General features: G+C 52.3%; 3 protein-coding genes across 3 annotated transcripts; 2 read left to right on the top strand and 1 right to left on the bottom strand.

Moving 5' to 3' along the window:
* Positions 1-1035: 1035 nt before the first annotated feature.
* Positions 1036-1526, top strand: LOC135191590 (feather keratin Cos1-2-like). The gene has a single exon (XM_064174018.1). The coding sequence runs from the start codon at positions 1036-1038 to the stop codon at positions 1330-1332; it is 297 nt and encodes a 98-aa protein (XP_064030088.1). The 3' UTR covers positions 1333-1526.
* Positions 1527-8720: 7194 nt separating this feature from the next.
* On the bottom strand, positions 8721-9560 carry LOC135191589 (feather keratin Cos1-2-like). The gene is made up of 2 exons (XM_064174017.1): positions 9543-9560; positions 8721-9236 (listed from the first exon to the last, which is right to left on the bottom strand). The coding sequence occupies exon 2, from the start codon at positions 9213-9215 to the stop codon at positions 8919-8921; it is 297 nt and encodes a 98-aa protein (XP_064030087.1). The 5' UTR covers positions 9216-9236; positions 9543-9560; the 3' UTR covers positions 8721-8918.
* Positions 9561-12115: 2555 nt separating this feature from the next.
* On the top strand, positions 12116-12955 carry LOC135191974 (feather keratin Cos1-2-like). Its single transcript, XM_064174728.1, has 2 exons — positions 12116-12133; positions 12440-12955. Exon 2 carries the CDS (start codon positions 12461-12463, stop codon positions 12755-12757), a length of 297 nt encoding a protein of 98 aa, XP_064030798.1. The 5' UTR covers positions 12116-12133; positions 12440-12460; the 3' UTR covers positions 12758-12955.
* The last annotated feature ends 1713 nt before the right edge of the window (positions 12956-14668 follow it).

The raw sequence follows: 14668 nt of genomic DNA, 5'->3' as shown, positions 1-14668 counted from the left end.
TCCAGCCCTCCAAGGTGTCTCTTATTATCCTTGGCTATTGCCTCTGCAGGTGGTTGGTCAGTGCTGCTGGTTTGGCACTCTTCCTCCTAATGCTGCTGCAGGGAGGCCTTGGTGTCCTTTTGGACCTTCTCACTTTCTGGGCTCTCTCAAATTGTTCCCATTAACACGAACACCAACACCAACAGCGTCACTGGATGGGGGGCCTTGTCCTGCCCCAGGTTGCTCCACCTCTGCCCTATCAAGGGGCTTCCCCCTGTCTTCTTCGGCTAATCCACAGCTGCTCACATGCAGGCAGGGATGCTTGCTAGCTGGCCCATGTGTGCAGAGCCCTTCCTGCACACAAGCCCACAGGAGTGCCCCAGGCCAATGGCTCCAGCAGGCATGTGTACCCTGGAGCACCTGGCACTCATCTTCTGTTGGCAGCAATACAGTCCTGTCCCAGGAATCCATGGAGCTTCCACCCAAGCACTAGAAAGGAGCCTTCGAGAAGGAGGGGTGATGGCCAAATGAAAAGGCAGCCATGCAGGAAACCACAGCACAGCCTGTGTCATTAGCTGGGATGTTTTGCATTTTGGGTGAGCTTCTCTGAAGATTATGACCTGCACAGAGGCTTGCTGGGGGCCTGGGGCAGTGCAGGAGCAGTATAAAAGCCATCCCAGCTCTTCACCCTCCATCCGCTTCACTCCCTGTCTGCTCCTTTGCAAGCAAGTGAGTGGGAAGCTCTACCCTGGGAGCGGGGCTTGGGGCTGCCTGTGCTGGGAGGGAAGTGTGGAGAAGGTTTGGAGCGGAGAGGGGCTGGGGCTGGGCTGAGTGGCCTCTTGGGCTCTTGTGACTAGGAGACAGCTGTCCTGTTGCTGGCTCTCTTTGCTCCGTGCCCAGCAAGGCAGGCAAGAGGCGCGTGGGCCTCCCTGCACAGTCTCCAGCTCCCCGCACAGCAGGTGCCTTGGCTGTCTGCTGCTGGGTGGACAGGCTGCTGCCACTCACTTCCCTGCTCCTCCCTGTCCTCTCCTCCAGGTTCACCTCCAGCCCCCAGACATGTCCTGCTGCAGCCCATGCCAGCCCTGTGGCCCAACCCCGCTGGCCAACAGCTGCACTGAGCCCTGTTGTGTGAGATGCCAGAGCTCCACCGTTGTCATCCAGCCCTCCGCCGTGGTGGTGACCCTGCCCGGACCCATCCTCAGCTCCTTCCCACAGAACACCGCCGTGGGCTCCTCCACCTCCGCTGCCGTTGGCAGCATCCTCAGCTCTCAGGGGGTGCCCATCAGCTCCGGGGGCTTTGACCTCTCCTGCCTGGGCAGCGGCTACTGCGGCAGGAGCTGCCCCCCCTGCTAGAGCTGCCACAGGCAGCCCCACAGCAGGACTCCCTGCAACCCACAAGATGGTAATGAACTGACCCTGGAGATCCTGGACATCGCTTTCAGAGGGACTCAGCACCCGTGGCTCCAGCTGCACAGGCAGCAGCAGTGAGGGCTCGCCTGGGCTCTCTGAAATGTGGCTCCTGTCTATCTTACCTGCTCCTACCTCTCTTTCCTCTCTGGTCTTCTGCTCCCCTGGGATGTCTGCACCTGCTGACTACCATCTGAGGAAGTACCTGCGGATGCTTTCTTTCTTAGGGTTATGTACTTAGATGCTCAGTGCCAGACTCATCTCCTCCAAGGGACCAAGTCTCCCAGCTACCACTCTTGTTCTGTGTACCATGGCCCTCTCTCTGAGAACCTCCTTTCCCTCTTTCATCTCATAAAAGTTCTGCTGCATCTAAACGTGAACTTCTGTGTGCTCCTTCTGTCTCTGGATACTACTTAGTTCTCATCTCCACAAAGTGGAAGCAAATGGCAGCGATCTTGAGCAGAGTTCTGTCTCTGTACGACAGCTGTGTGCTAGTTTGAAGCAGGCTGGAATGTTTTGGTGAAAAGAACTAGATTATAGGCTGTGAAAGGAAAACAATGGGGATGTCTGCTTCCCTCAGAGTCTTGCTGAACAAGAAGAATGTAAACATTAGATAACATTCTCGACATTTTTTGCCTTCACTTTCTGGCTGGCCTTGGACTGAGCTGCATCTTCCTAACCTCATCTGCCACTCACCTTTGCTTCTTAACCTCTTACCTGAACCTCTTTTCTTCCTCAGGGCTGGGGTAAGGTTGAGAGGGGCAGGAGGAAGGTGCAGGGGTGGTTGAGAGCCCCTCCTGGGGACTCAGGTTTCTGGGAGGGGAGTTGTGTTTCTGTATTACTTTTACCTTGTATATTTCTGTATATAACTGTATATACTGTAAATATCTGCTTGTATATTATGCTAGCTGTAAATAAATAGCTTCCTTTATATTCCCAGAGCCAGCTGAGTTTAGCTGGGTGACTTCTAAAGTGGGGGGGGGGGGGGGCGGGGAACACCCAAACCACCACAAGCTGGCAAGCACCATTACAGCTCTCTGTGGTGGTAGGCCTGATAGGGCAAACATGGGCTTATCTATTTGGCTTGCCCAGACATCTTCCCCTGCTCCCCCTACTTCTGTGCTGGGGCGAGACAACTGTGGGATAGGAGGGCAAAAGCCCTGGCTTCACCTAGTATGGTAAGACTTGGCAAAGTGCCATTCTGATTGGCTAGTCTATGTCCAATGCCCCATTAGTCTCAGGATGGATATTGATAAAAGGGATAAGCAGGTAGCACAGTGCTGCTGCTGCCTCTTTTGCATCCTGAATTTGCCTGGAGAGCTTACCAGGAACAGGCTCTAAATGCCTCCACACAATCTTCCTGCATAGCCAGCGTGACATGTGCTGGGACTGCACATGGCAGACATCCTGCCTGCACCTGAAAGTCTCCTGCCAAGACGAGAAGTTCTGGTGATACACAGATCGTCCAGAGGAGCCAGGAGACAAGGTCAGAGGTTGTCTGCCTCTTTTCCCCAGAAGCCTTGGAAGAATCAAGTCTCAGCAGCTGACAAGACAGAGTTCCCTGAAAACGTTTGTGTACTGTCTGGGTCTGTGGCCAGCCCTGCGAGTCAGGTAAGAATAATTTTGTGAGTAAATACTTACAAGCCTCTTCCAGTGTAATATTTGCATTTGCCACTTTAAGAAATAACTGCTCTAGTTTTGCCTGTTCCCTGCGTGTGTAAATTTCCAACCTGTGCATTTTTGATCCTGTGAATAAGCTTTCTGGCAAGTTTAATGTTAATAAACAGTTTTCATAGTTATTAACAATCATCATCTGGATATAAAAATTAACACAGATTATTAATTTTGAATAATTTGTCACACTCTGTCACCTTATGAGCAGATTCTTACATTGGCATAGACTTTGCTCACCAGCTGTTCCCACTGATTGTAGCATAATATACCCAGCAAGCCCCAGAAAGCATCAAGCAAGTGCCAAGGAAGCTCAAGCTGGGCTACACCAGCTTGAACCTCCCGGTAGTGTGGTTGAGAAATCCCCTCCCACACTTAAATTTACCAGACCAGCTCAGCCAGCTTGTAAGTAAGATAAAGCTACATTGTACAGCAAGCTAAATTTACCAGACTATATATACAAAGTATATTTATATGTGTTTACATTTGCATACTATTTAGAAATAATAGAGAAATCCAGTCCTCTCCCCTAGACAAAGAAAGCCCAGAAGGGGCCAATGTCACCTTCCTCTCTCCTTCCAGAGAGAAAACCAGCAAGATGTCACATGTTATCAGGAAAAGGTTAGAACACAATGTGGAGTTAGGAACAGTGACAGAGCCCAAGAGTCAAGAGAGTGAAATTGTTTGTGCATTGCTCTTTTGTCCCTCTTAGCACACCAATGAATGACAGAGACTTTATCATTATTATTCTTTTTACAACCAATGCCCTGCTCATCTAATCTGTATTCAAACAAATGTCCAGAAAGTTCCTCTCTCTTGTTTATAAATTAAAACCAAAGTAGAGCATTAGCTCTTGAACTGCTACATCAGGCACCTCTTTCACCATGCAAGCCATGTCCGCTGCAATCAAGGCAATCACACACACTGCCTGCAAATTGTTTCAGCAGGGTAATTCCACAGAGAGTTGTTGCATATGGGAGCTGGAAGGGTTGGAAGGGATCTACAGAAATCATTGAGTCTGAGCCCCTGTAGGAGATCAGAAATTTTTGTAGCTGTGTCTCAACAATGTTGGAAGAATCACTTGAGACACACAGAGCCTGACTTTTGCCCCCTGGGTTCAACCGAAGGACTTTAGGACCTGGAAGTCTCTTTGGAAGGACTTTAGGACAGAGTCACAGAGGACTATTTCAGAGCCCTGCAGACTCATTGGGCATGAGCTCCACTGCCAAATCAGGGGAGGAGGCTATTTTTACCAGCAGTGGGAAGCCATAAAAGGCAACACAGTACGGTGAGCTTGTGGCAGCTGCCCAGAAGCTATAAAAGGTGTCACAGTATGGTGAGCTTATGGTCACTGCCAGTGGGGAGCTACTGCCAGTGGAGAGCCTCTCTTAGTGGGGAGCCGCTGCAAAGCCGCTGCTAGGGGGCAGCTGCTTCTGTTAATTCAAGTGTATTGGAACTGGACTCTGAGTCTTAATTCTATTTCAGAGAATATTAAGTTATAGTCACACTAAAGATCAAATTTGCCATGACTCAGAGCTTAAGCTCTGCTGTAGTCAGACCCTCTGATATCAGAGGACAAGATGGAAAGCAAAGGAGTTTAACTTCTGCCAAATTAGCCACCATTGTATCGTGACACCTCCCTGCTAGAGCAGGGTCACCCAGGGCAGGTCACACAGGAAGGCATTCAGGCAGGTTTTGACAGTGTCTTGGGTTCTAATTCAAACTCCCAGAGACTCTAATAAATTTGATAGACCCAACAACAATTTGTAGAGTGCCCTCTCCTCTTCCCCCTCCTTTCCCAAAGATAGGGATTAGATATAGGGAGGGAAAGAGGTAAGCACACCTGAATAAATCAGTCTCACTCGATTTGGAAGTTAAAAGGAAAAAGTTTAACAATAACTTAGAAAGGGATTGGAGGTAGGGAAGTTTACAAAGGATAGGGAAGGGAAAATAGCAAAATACAAAAAGTATAAATACAACCCAAGTTGTGTGATGGTGGCTTTGGCTGCTTCATGGCTGCCACGTGGTAAGCTGGTATGCAGGCAGAGCTGTGTGGAGTGTGGTGTGTGGTGAGAGAGAGAGAGCAAAGAGAAGAGGAACAGGAAACCTCTCTCCTTTATAGGACAGGAAGTGGGGGAAGTGAGCTAACCATCACCTGGTGGTGTGACCTACCCCTGGGGAGGGGCCAAGACCCCTAGGGTCAGGTTCAGGGTTACTCCCCCTGGAGCGTTAACCCTATGCAGACCGTCTCCAGAGAAGGAGGTTGCACAACCTCTCTGGGCAGCCTGCTCCAGGGCTCCAGCACCTTCACCCCGTGTTGAGGTGGAGCCTCCTGGGTTCCAGCTTGTACCTTTTGTTTCCTGTCCTATCACTGGGCACCACCAAACAGGGCCTGGCAGCTTCATCCTGACACCCACCCCTCAGATATTTATAGACATTGCTCAGATTCCCTCTCAGCCTTCTCGGACTAAACAGCCCCAAGGCTCTCAGTTGCTCTTCACAGCAGAGATGCTCAAGCCCCCAGTCATCCTCATATGCTCTGTTGGGCTCTCTCCAGCAGATCCCTGTCTCTCTTGAACTGGAGAACCCAAAAGCAGACACAGTATTCCAGGCATGGCCTCACCAGGGCAGAGTATGCACAATACGCACAAGGGATGATTGAGATGAAATTGATCTGGAATGAACAGTTTTAATTTCACCAAGCTGTCACAGGTTCCAGGTGATGATTCACAATTCTTTTAACTTCTGAGTGGAGGTGCAGTGGCAGTTCTCGCCAAAGCTTGAATTCTGACTCTCAGATATCAGAGTTTAGGACAATAAATGACTCAGCAGAGTGGGGTCACCTCTGCAAAGGACCCAAGGAAAGGAGGGAGGAGCCAGCAAAAAAAAGAGGTCCCTGGGCAGGGACCCCACAGACCATTGGCCCAGTCCTCATGTGTCAGATGGGTTCAGTGCAACCACTGGGTGTGGGGTCACAGACTCATAGAGTCAGCTGGCTGGAAAAGATCTTAAGATCATGGAGTCCAACCAGAACCTAACATCTCCCGGTAGACAACTGTCAGACCATGTTCCTAAGCGGCTCCAGCCAAATGTCTTTTAAACACCTCCAGGGATGGCAACTCTGCTGCTGCTCTGGGCAGCCTGTTCCAGGGCCTGATGACCCTTTCAGGGAAGAAATTTTTCCTAATATCCAACTTGAACCTCCTGTGGCACAACTTGAGGACATTTCCTCTTGTCCTGTCACTTGTTACAAGGGAGAAGAGAGCAACTCCCACCTCACTCCAGCTTCCTTTCAGGGAGTTGTAGAGAGCGATGAGGTCTCCCCTCAGCCCCCTCTTATCCAGGCTGAACAGCCCCAGCTCTCTCAGCCGCTCCTTGCAGGACTTGTGCTCAAGAGCCCTCACCAACTTGGTGACCTTTACTGGGCATGCTCCAGTACCTCAGTGTCCTTCACACTCCTCGTTGGTCTGGAAAATCATTCTGATCTAAAATCGTCTGACTTCCACTGTCTCCAGCCAGGCCATTTGCTTGTCTGTTTGCACCTGTTGTTAAGGGCTGTAACCATGAAGCTTCCTTCTCTTCTGACTCACACAGGCCCTGTTTTGACTCCGAAGGTCATGTTCAGTAAATCTAAGTGGAAATTCACAGCTTGGGGCAACAGGCATCAGCAGATCCAGCTCCTCATGCAAAGGAAGTAAAGCTCACCAAACAGTATCCTCAATCACACGACATGAAGACTCCAAGTGATCACAGAACCACAGAACACATCTGTCTGGAAAAGACCTCAAAGCTCATCCAGTCCAACCCTTGCCCCAGAGCTGAAGAATCAACACTAAACCATGTCCTCAAGTACCAGGTCCACAAGCTGCTTGAACAGCTCCAGGGACAGCAACTCCAGCATTGCCCTGGGCAGCCTGTTCCAATGCTTGAACACCCCTTCAGTGAATAAATATCTCCTGATCTCCAGCCTGGTGCAGCTTGGAGCCACTTCATCTAGTCCTGTTGCTTGCCATCAGGAAGAAGAAGCTGGCCCCCTCCTTGCTCCAACATCCCTTCAGGTAGATGCAGAGGGCATTGAGGTTTCCCTCAACCTCCTCTTCTCCAGACTGAGCAATCTCAGCTCCCTCAGACTCTCCTTGTAGGTCTGTTTCAAAGTGACTGATTTCAGCCAGACGACTTTGATCTTGTAACAGTGGGAGATGTCCCTGCTTATGGGGATTGTGACCCACAGGGCAGTTCGGGTGCTGCCCCGTGAGGATTCAAATCGGGCTCAGCCACTGATCTGTGGTTGCTAAAAGCATTCACTACAGGGGACCACCACTCTGCAGCCCTGCTTCTGAGTCAGGAGCGCTTAGAGCAGGCCACTTTGCCCATTGTGCCCTGCTGGTGGGATAAAGTGTTTGGTTTGTGCTCAAGTTGCATGAAAGGCAAAGGGAAGAAATGCAGGAGAGTCCTTGTACCCACTGCTGTCTTTGTTCAGCCCACTCCTCTATGAGTTTCCAGAGGAGAAGCTCTTGTCCTAACTATGGCTCAGGGCTTCACCCCTTTGCATCCTCTGCCAAACTACTCCTGGTTTGGGTAACAGTGGAATGAGTTCACTCTTGATAGGTGCAGTCAGAAAGCCCTGGGGAGAAAGCAACAGAGCTGCACATCCTGAGAAGTGTTGGATGGAGAGCGAGAGAGGAGGCTTCGGATTGGTGTCAGCACACAGGAGAAAAGCAGCACTTCAGGGCATGGGTGTGTGCTCTGACCAAGATGTTACCCTATCTCTGCCTAGGAGCTGGGTGGCAATGGAGGTTCCCCAAGGAGGCTTTTGTCCTGCTGCAGATGGCTGGGAAAGTCATGTCCCTGGCCAAGGCCTCCTTGCATTTCCCTTGCAGACAAAGCAAATCCTCCCATGTCCTATCTCTACACGGATGTCCAGGCAGACAGGGAGGATCTGGGAGAGAACAGAGCCCATCTGCTCTGAGAAACACCACCTCCTCCAGCTCTTCTGGAGGAGAAGCTGGTAGCCTCACCAGGGAGAGGCAAGATCTTCATGTAGGCCAAGTGGAGGCAGGAAAAGCTCGTGGGAGACAGAAGGGGAGATGGGTGAAGAAAAGCTGAGGTCTCTTTACTGGTTGAGGGAGAGAGCTTCTAGCTGGAGATGTCTTGTGAGCACAGGTGCAGCGTGGAGAGATGGCAGGGAGGAGGCACGGTGTGAGGAGCAAGCAACTTCTCTACCACCAATACCAGGTGTGCCAGATGGAGAGGAGCCTCCTAAAGCAAGAGACACCTGCCAGGGAGAGCTCAGAGGTGCAGCTGGGTGCAGAAGTAGCATGAAGAGCAAAGCACCATCCACTCGTGGAACCAAGGAGATGGACTCCTCCTGGAAACACTTGTTGGGCTTTGGTAGCTGGGAAAAGTGTAGAGAGAAAAATGAGCACACAGAGTCGATGATGTGATGCAGCAGAACTTTAATGAGTTGAAAGAGGGAAAGGAGGTTCTCAAGGTGGGGGGTCATGGTGCATGCAGCACCAGCAGAAGCTCAGAGACTTGGTCCCCAGACCATGGACAACTTGGTACTGAACATCTGATTCTAAACCCCTACAAAGAAGGAGAACAAGATCCTTAGATGGGGCTTACCATGTGGTGGTAGCCCACGGGAGCAGAAGACCAGAGAGGAAAGAGAGGTAGGAGCAGGTAAGATAGACAGGAGCCACATTTCAGAGAGCCCAGGCGAGCCCTCACTGCTGCTGCCTGTGCAGCTGGAGCCACGGGTGCTGAGTCCCTCTGAAAGCGATGTCCAGGATCTCCAGGGTCAGTTCATTACCATCTTGTGGGTTGCAGGGAGTCCTGCTGTGGGGCTGCCTGTGGCAGCTCTAGCAGGGGGGGCAGCTCCTGCCGCAGTAGCCGCTGCCCAGGCAGGAGAGGTCAAAGCCCCCGGAGCTGATGGGCACCCCCTGAGAGCTGAGGATGCTGCCAACGGCAGCGGAGGTGGAGGAGCCCACGGCGGTGTTCTGTGGGAAGGAGCTGAGGATGGGTCCGGGCAGGGTCACCACCACGGCGGAGGGCTGGATGACAACGGTGGAGCTCTGGCATCTCACACAACAGGGCTCAGTGCAGCTGTTGGCCAGCGGGGTTGGGCCGCAGGGCTGGCATGGGCTGCAGCAGGACATGTCTGGGGGCTGGAGGTGAACCTGGAGGAGAGGACAGGGAGGAGCAGGGAAGTGAGTGGCAGCAGCCTGTCCACCCAGCAGCAGACAGCCAAGGCACCTGCTGTGCGGGGAGCTGGAGACTGTGCAGGGAGGCCCACGCGCCTCTTGCCTGCCTTGCTGGGCACGGAGCAAAGAGAGCCAGCAACAGGACAGCTGTCTCCTAGTCACAAGAGCCCAAGAGGCCACTCAGCCCAGCCCCAGCCCCTCTCCGCTCCAAACCTTCTCCACACTTCCCTCCCAGCACAGGCAGCCCCAAGCCCCGCTCCCAGGATAGAGCTTCCCACTCACTTGCTTGCAAAGGAGCAGACAGGGAGTGAAGCGGATGGAGAGTGAAGAGCTGGGATGGCTTTTATACTGCTCCTGCACTGCCCCAGGCCCCCAGCAAGCCTCTGTGCAGGTCATAATCTTCAGAGAAGCTCACCCAAAATGCAAAACATCCCAGCTAATGACACAGGCTGTGCTGTGGTTTCCTGCATGGCTGCCTTTTCATTTGGCCATCACCCCTCCTTCTCGAAGGCTCCTTTCTAGTGCTTGGGTGGAAGCTCCATGGATTCCTGGGACAGGACTGAATTGCTGCCAACAGAAGATGAGTGCCAGGTGCTCCAGGGTACACATGCCTGCTGGAGCCATTGGGCCATGGCCAGAATGGGCTTTTTTGCAGCCCCACTGACGGGAAGGGCCGTGATGCTTCCAGTCCTGCCATTCTTTCCGTGATGGCATGGGATTCCTGAATAGGGCCATGCCTTTCACCCCCTTTTCCCATCCTCTGACCTCTCTCTGATCATCCTTTGCTCTTGAGTCTTGGCAGGTGGTCTGCTCTTCAGATTTTGCCACTCTTCCTCATAACCATAGCATTGCAGAATCAAGCAGGCTGAAAGAGACCTCCAAGCTCACCCAGTCCAGCCTATCAACTAGTCCTATCCAATCAACCAGACCCTGGCACTAAATGCCTCATCCAGTCTTTTTTTGAACACGTGCAGGGAAGGAGACTTCACCACCTCCCTGGGCAGCCTATTCCAGTGCTGCTGTGGGGAAGCCTTGGTGTCCTTTTTGGTATCCTCTGCTCTTTATTGTCCCCTGCAAACACAATCAGTGTGTCTGGGTCCTTGTCCTGCCACACCATGCTTCAGTCCTACCCTGCCAAGGGAATTCCTCTCAGTGATTTTCTGTTGTTTCTCAACCACTCTCATCCTGGCTGTACTCAAGCCACTGAGCTACAGATTGTAGAAGGAGAAGATGAAGAAGGACCTAGAAGTTTCACATACTTTTTTTTAGCCAAGAAGAAGATCATGAAAGCACCTGGAATGTCCAACAGGGACAAGTTCCTCTCCACAGCAACAGAGGGGGCATGGAAAACAAAGAAATTTATCTCCTGTCCCACAGAGAAGCTATCAAGTATCTTCACAGCTCTCATCACCTGTGGTCAGTGCCTAGTAACAGGATGGACTTTGATCACAAATTGGCTCCATTGGATCTTCCCAGTCCTTCAAACATTGTGTCTGCTGCAGTTGGAGAGCTGAGTCACCCTAAAGGAGTCAAACAAAGACAGGCAGCACAACAGGCAAAGGGTGGTACCATTAGAGAGAAGGAGCCCACCAGTGCAGCAGCACTGAACACAAACCAGCATGAGCAACACCTCTCAGAAAAAGGTGTCAATGTCTTTGGGACAGTGGTTGGACAACAGTGACTGCCACAGCTACCAACCAGAGGAAAGTGGCCCCAGCCTTCAGGCCTGACTCCACAATAGTACAGACCTTATGATCTGACTCTGGGAATCTTTGGGGCTGGCATAAGGCAACAGAGCTAGCAAAGAAGCTTCTCCACAAAGAAGAACTTCATTGGCAACTTGAGCATCACAACAATGAGTGGCTGATAAGCAAGGCCCAGGAACTCAGGACATTTCAGTTTGGAACAGGTCCAAGCCTATTGCTCAAAGCAGCATCAACCAGAACAGCTTTGTAAGGACGCTGTCCTGTCTGGGTCTGAACGTCACCATGGATGGAGACTGCATAAGATGCCTTGACAACATCTGGCCTTGGCCACACTCAGTATTTCCTTACACTTGTATGGGCTTTCCTTTCACATTGCTCCAGTGAGCACACATGGGCCAGCTAGCAAGCATCCCTGCCTGCATGTGAGCAGCTGTGGATTAGCCCAAGAAGACAGGGGGAAGCCCCTTGATAGGGCAGAGGTGGAGCAACCTGGGGCAGGACAAGGCCCCCCATCCAGTGACGCTGTTGGTGTTGGTGTTCGTGTTAATGGGAACAATTTGAGAGAGCCCAGAAAGTGAGAAGGTCCAAAAGGACACCAAGGCCTCCCTGCAGCAGCATTAGGAGGAAGAGTGCCAAACCAGCAGCACTGACCAACCACCTGCAGAGGCAATAGCCAAGGATAATAAGAGACACCTTGGAGGGCTGGAGAAAAGGGACATGACCAATTGTCCAACTTGTGAGCCCTGTGGCACCCAGCTGAGGATGGTCTGGCAGGGAGCAGCAGAGCCCTTCCTGCAAACAAGCCCACAGGAGTGCCCCAGGCCAATGGCTCCAGCAGGCATGTGTACCCTGGAGCACCTGGCACTCATCTTCTGTTGGCAGCAATTCAGTCCTGTCCCAGGAATCCATGGAGCTTCCACCCAAGCACTAGAAAGGAGCCTTCGAGAAGGAGGGGTGATGGCCAAATGAAAAGGCAGCCATGCAGGAAACCACAGCACAGCCTGTGTCATTAGCTGGGATGTTTTGCATTTTGGGTGAGCTTCTCTGAAGATTATGACCTGCACAGAGGCTTGCTGGGGGCCTGGGGCAGTGCAGGAGCAGTATAAAAGCCATCCCAGCTCTTCACTCTCCATCCGCTTCACTCCCTGTCTGCTCCTTTGCAAGCAAGTGAGTGGGAAGCTCTATCCTGGGAGCGGGGCTTGGGGCTGCCTGTGCTGGGAGGGAAGTGTGGAGAAGGTTTGGAGCGGAGAGGGGCTGGGGCTGGGCTGAGTGGCCTCTTGGGCTCTTGTGACTAGGAGACAGCTGTCCTGTTGCTGGCTCTCTTTGCTCCGTGCCCAGCAAGGCAGGCAAGAGGCGCGTGGGCCTCCCTGCACAGTCTCCAGCTCCCCGCACAGCAGGTGCCTTGGCTGTCTGCTGCTGGGTGGACAGGCTGCTGCCACTCACTTCCCTGCTCCTCCCTGTCCTCTCCTCCAGGTTCACCTCCAGCCCCCAGACATGTCCTGCTGCAGCCCATGCCAGCCCTGCGGCCCAACCCCGCTGGCCAACAGCTGCACTGAGCCCTGTTGTGTGAGATGCCAGAGCTCCACCGTTGTCATCCAGCCCTCCGCCGTGGTGGTGACCCTGCCCGGACCCATCCTCAGCTCCTTCCCACAGAACACCGCCGTGGGCTCCTCCACCTCCGCTGCCGTTGGCAGCATCCTCAGCTCTCAGGGGGTGCCCATCAGCTCCGGGGGCTTTGACCTCTCCTGCCTGGGCAGCGGCTACTGCGGCAGGAGCTGCCCCCCCTGCTAGAGCTGCCACAGGCAGCCCCACAGCAGGACTCCCTGCAACCCACAAGATGGTAATGAACTGACCCTGGAGATCCTGGACATCGCTTTCAGAGGGACTCAGCACCCGTGGCTCCAGCTGCACAGGCAGCAGCAGTGAGGGCTCGCCTGGGCTCTCTGAAATGTGGCTCCTGTCTATCTTACCTGCTCCTACCTCTCTTTCCTCTCTGGTCTTCTGCTCCCGTGGGCTACCACCACATGGTAAGCCCCATCTAAGGATCTTGTTCTCCTTCTTTGTAGGGGTTTAGAATCAGATGTTCAGTACCAAGTTGTCCATGGTCTGGGGACCAAGTCTCTGAGCTTCTGCTGGTGCTGCATGCACCATGACCCCCCACCTTGAGAACCTCCTTTCCCTCTTTCAACTCATTAAAGTTCTGCTGCATCCCATCCTGGGGCTTTGTGTGCTCGTTCTCTCCCCATATGGTCTCTGCAGTGGTCATGGTGTGTCTTGGTGGAGATCTTGCAGGTGCACAGAACAGCCATCAGCATTCCTGGTGGAAGGTAAGTGCAAGACACAGGTAGTCAGCTCCTTTCAAGACACAGTCCTCTTGCTGCTGAGGAAGATGTCCATGGCTCCTGCAGAGCCAGCAGCTCTCAGGACCTGCCTTGCTGTATCCCTGCACACAAATGGTGGGGATCCAAATCGCAGCTTGAGCAAGGAATCCATCTCCTCAGACATGCCTGTGCGTTTTGGTAGCACTGTGAGCTTCTTTTGCACCCAGCCACAGCTGTGAGCTCTCCTTGGCAGGTGGCTCTTGCTTCTGAAGCCTTGTCTCCCTGTGGCTGAAGTTTAAATTCCCCAGCGTTTTGAGATCCTTTCCTAGGTTATGTCACAGATGTGGATGCATCCGACCAGTTCCACAAGTGTGGAAAGTGCTTTTCCCCAGTGCTTAATTTTTCCAGTTACTGTATTTATCTAAGAGCTTTAGCTCATCCCTAGCCTCCATATCAGAAGGAATGTCTGCAGTGATGTAACTTCTTGTGGTCAGAATGTCCTCATGTGCAGGTGCCCAAGTGTGCCTGACGATACATTACCATTGAGCTCTCCACTGCAGCTCTGGAGACTGGCAACACTGCGAACCAACAGGAGAGGTGGAACCTCAGTAGGAAAAACAGGAGAATGCTTTCAAGTATCCCAGGCTTTGCAGGCAGTATGGTGATGAGTTCCTCCAGACACAAAGTCACCCAACTCATCCAGGAACCACAGACTGAAACCTTGCATTGCCCAACCCATTCAGAATCTGATAAATCCCAGAAAACACTGTTAGATGTTACCTCTCTGAATTTGAACTTGGCTCTTCAGACTCATTTGTGTGGCTGAAGCAATTTGGTACCCACAAACCAAACCAACAACCTCCCAAGTGGCAACACTCCAGGTGACTACCCAGTAACCAACCACATGAGCTGTGCTTTGCAGTCCTTTGGAATTTCAGGAGTTCTGCTCACTGGGGATAGGTGCAGGCCTGTGGTCATCTGGACTATCACTTCACACTTCATTGGAGCCAGGCTGACAGCAGCAAGAAGCATTGATCCTCACAGCCAGCTGGGCTGCGCAGGATCCATGACCCCTTATCTGAAGAGAAGTTTTGGCTGGCTAGGATTGGTCTCTTCTTCCAGGCAAGTAGTGACAGAACAAGAGGGCACAGCCTCAAGCTGTGCCAGGGCAGGTTCAGTCTGGATGTTAGGAAGAAGTTCTTCACAGAAAGAGAGATTGGCATTGGGATGGGCTCTCTGGGAAGGTGGTGGAGTGGCCATCCCTGGAGGTGTGTAAAAGGAGACTGGATGAGGCACTTAGTGCCAGGGTTTAGTTAATTAGAAGGTGTTAGGTGCTAGGTTGGACTCAGTGATCTTGAAGGTCTTTTCCAACCCAGTTAAT

Source organism: Pogoniulus pusillus, chromosome 40 (assembly GCF_015220805.1).
Source record: "Pogoniulus pusillus isolate bPogPus1 chromosome 40, bPogPus1.pri, whole genome shotgun sequence".
Classification (NCBI taxonomy): Eukaryota; Metazoa; Chordata; class Aves; order Piciformes; family Lybiidae; genus Pogoniulus; species Pogoniulus pusillus.
Note: the sequence above shows the minus strand (reverse complement) of the source record. Positions and strands in the feature narration are given on the sequence as shown.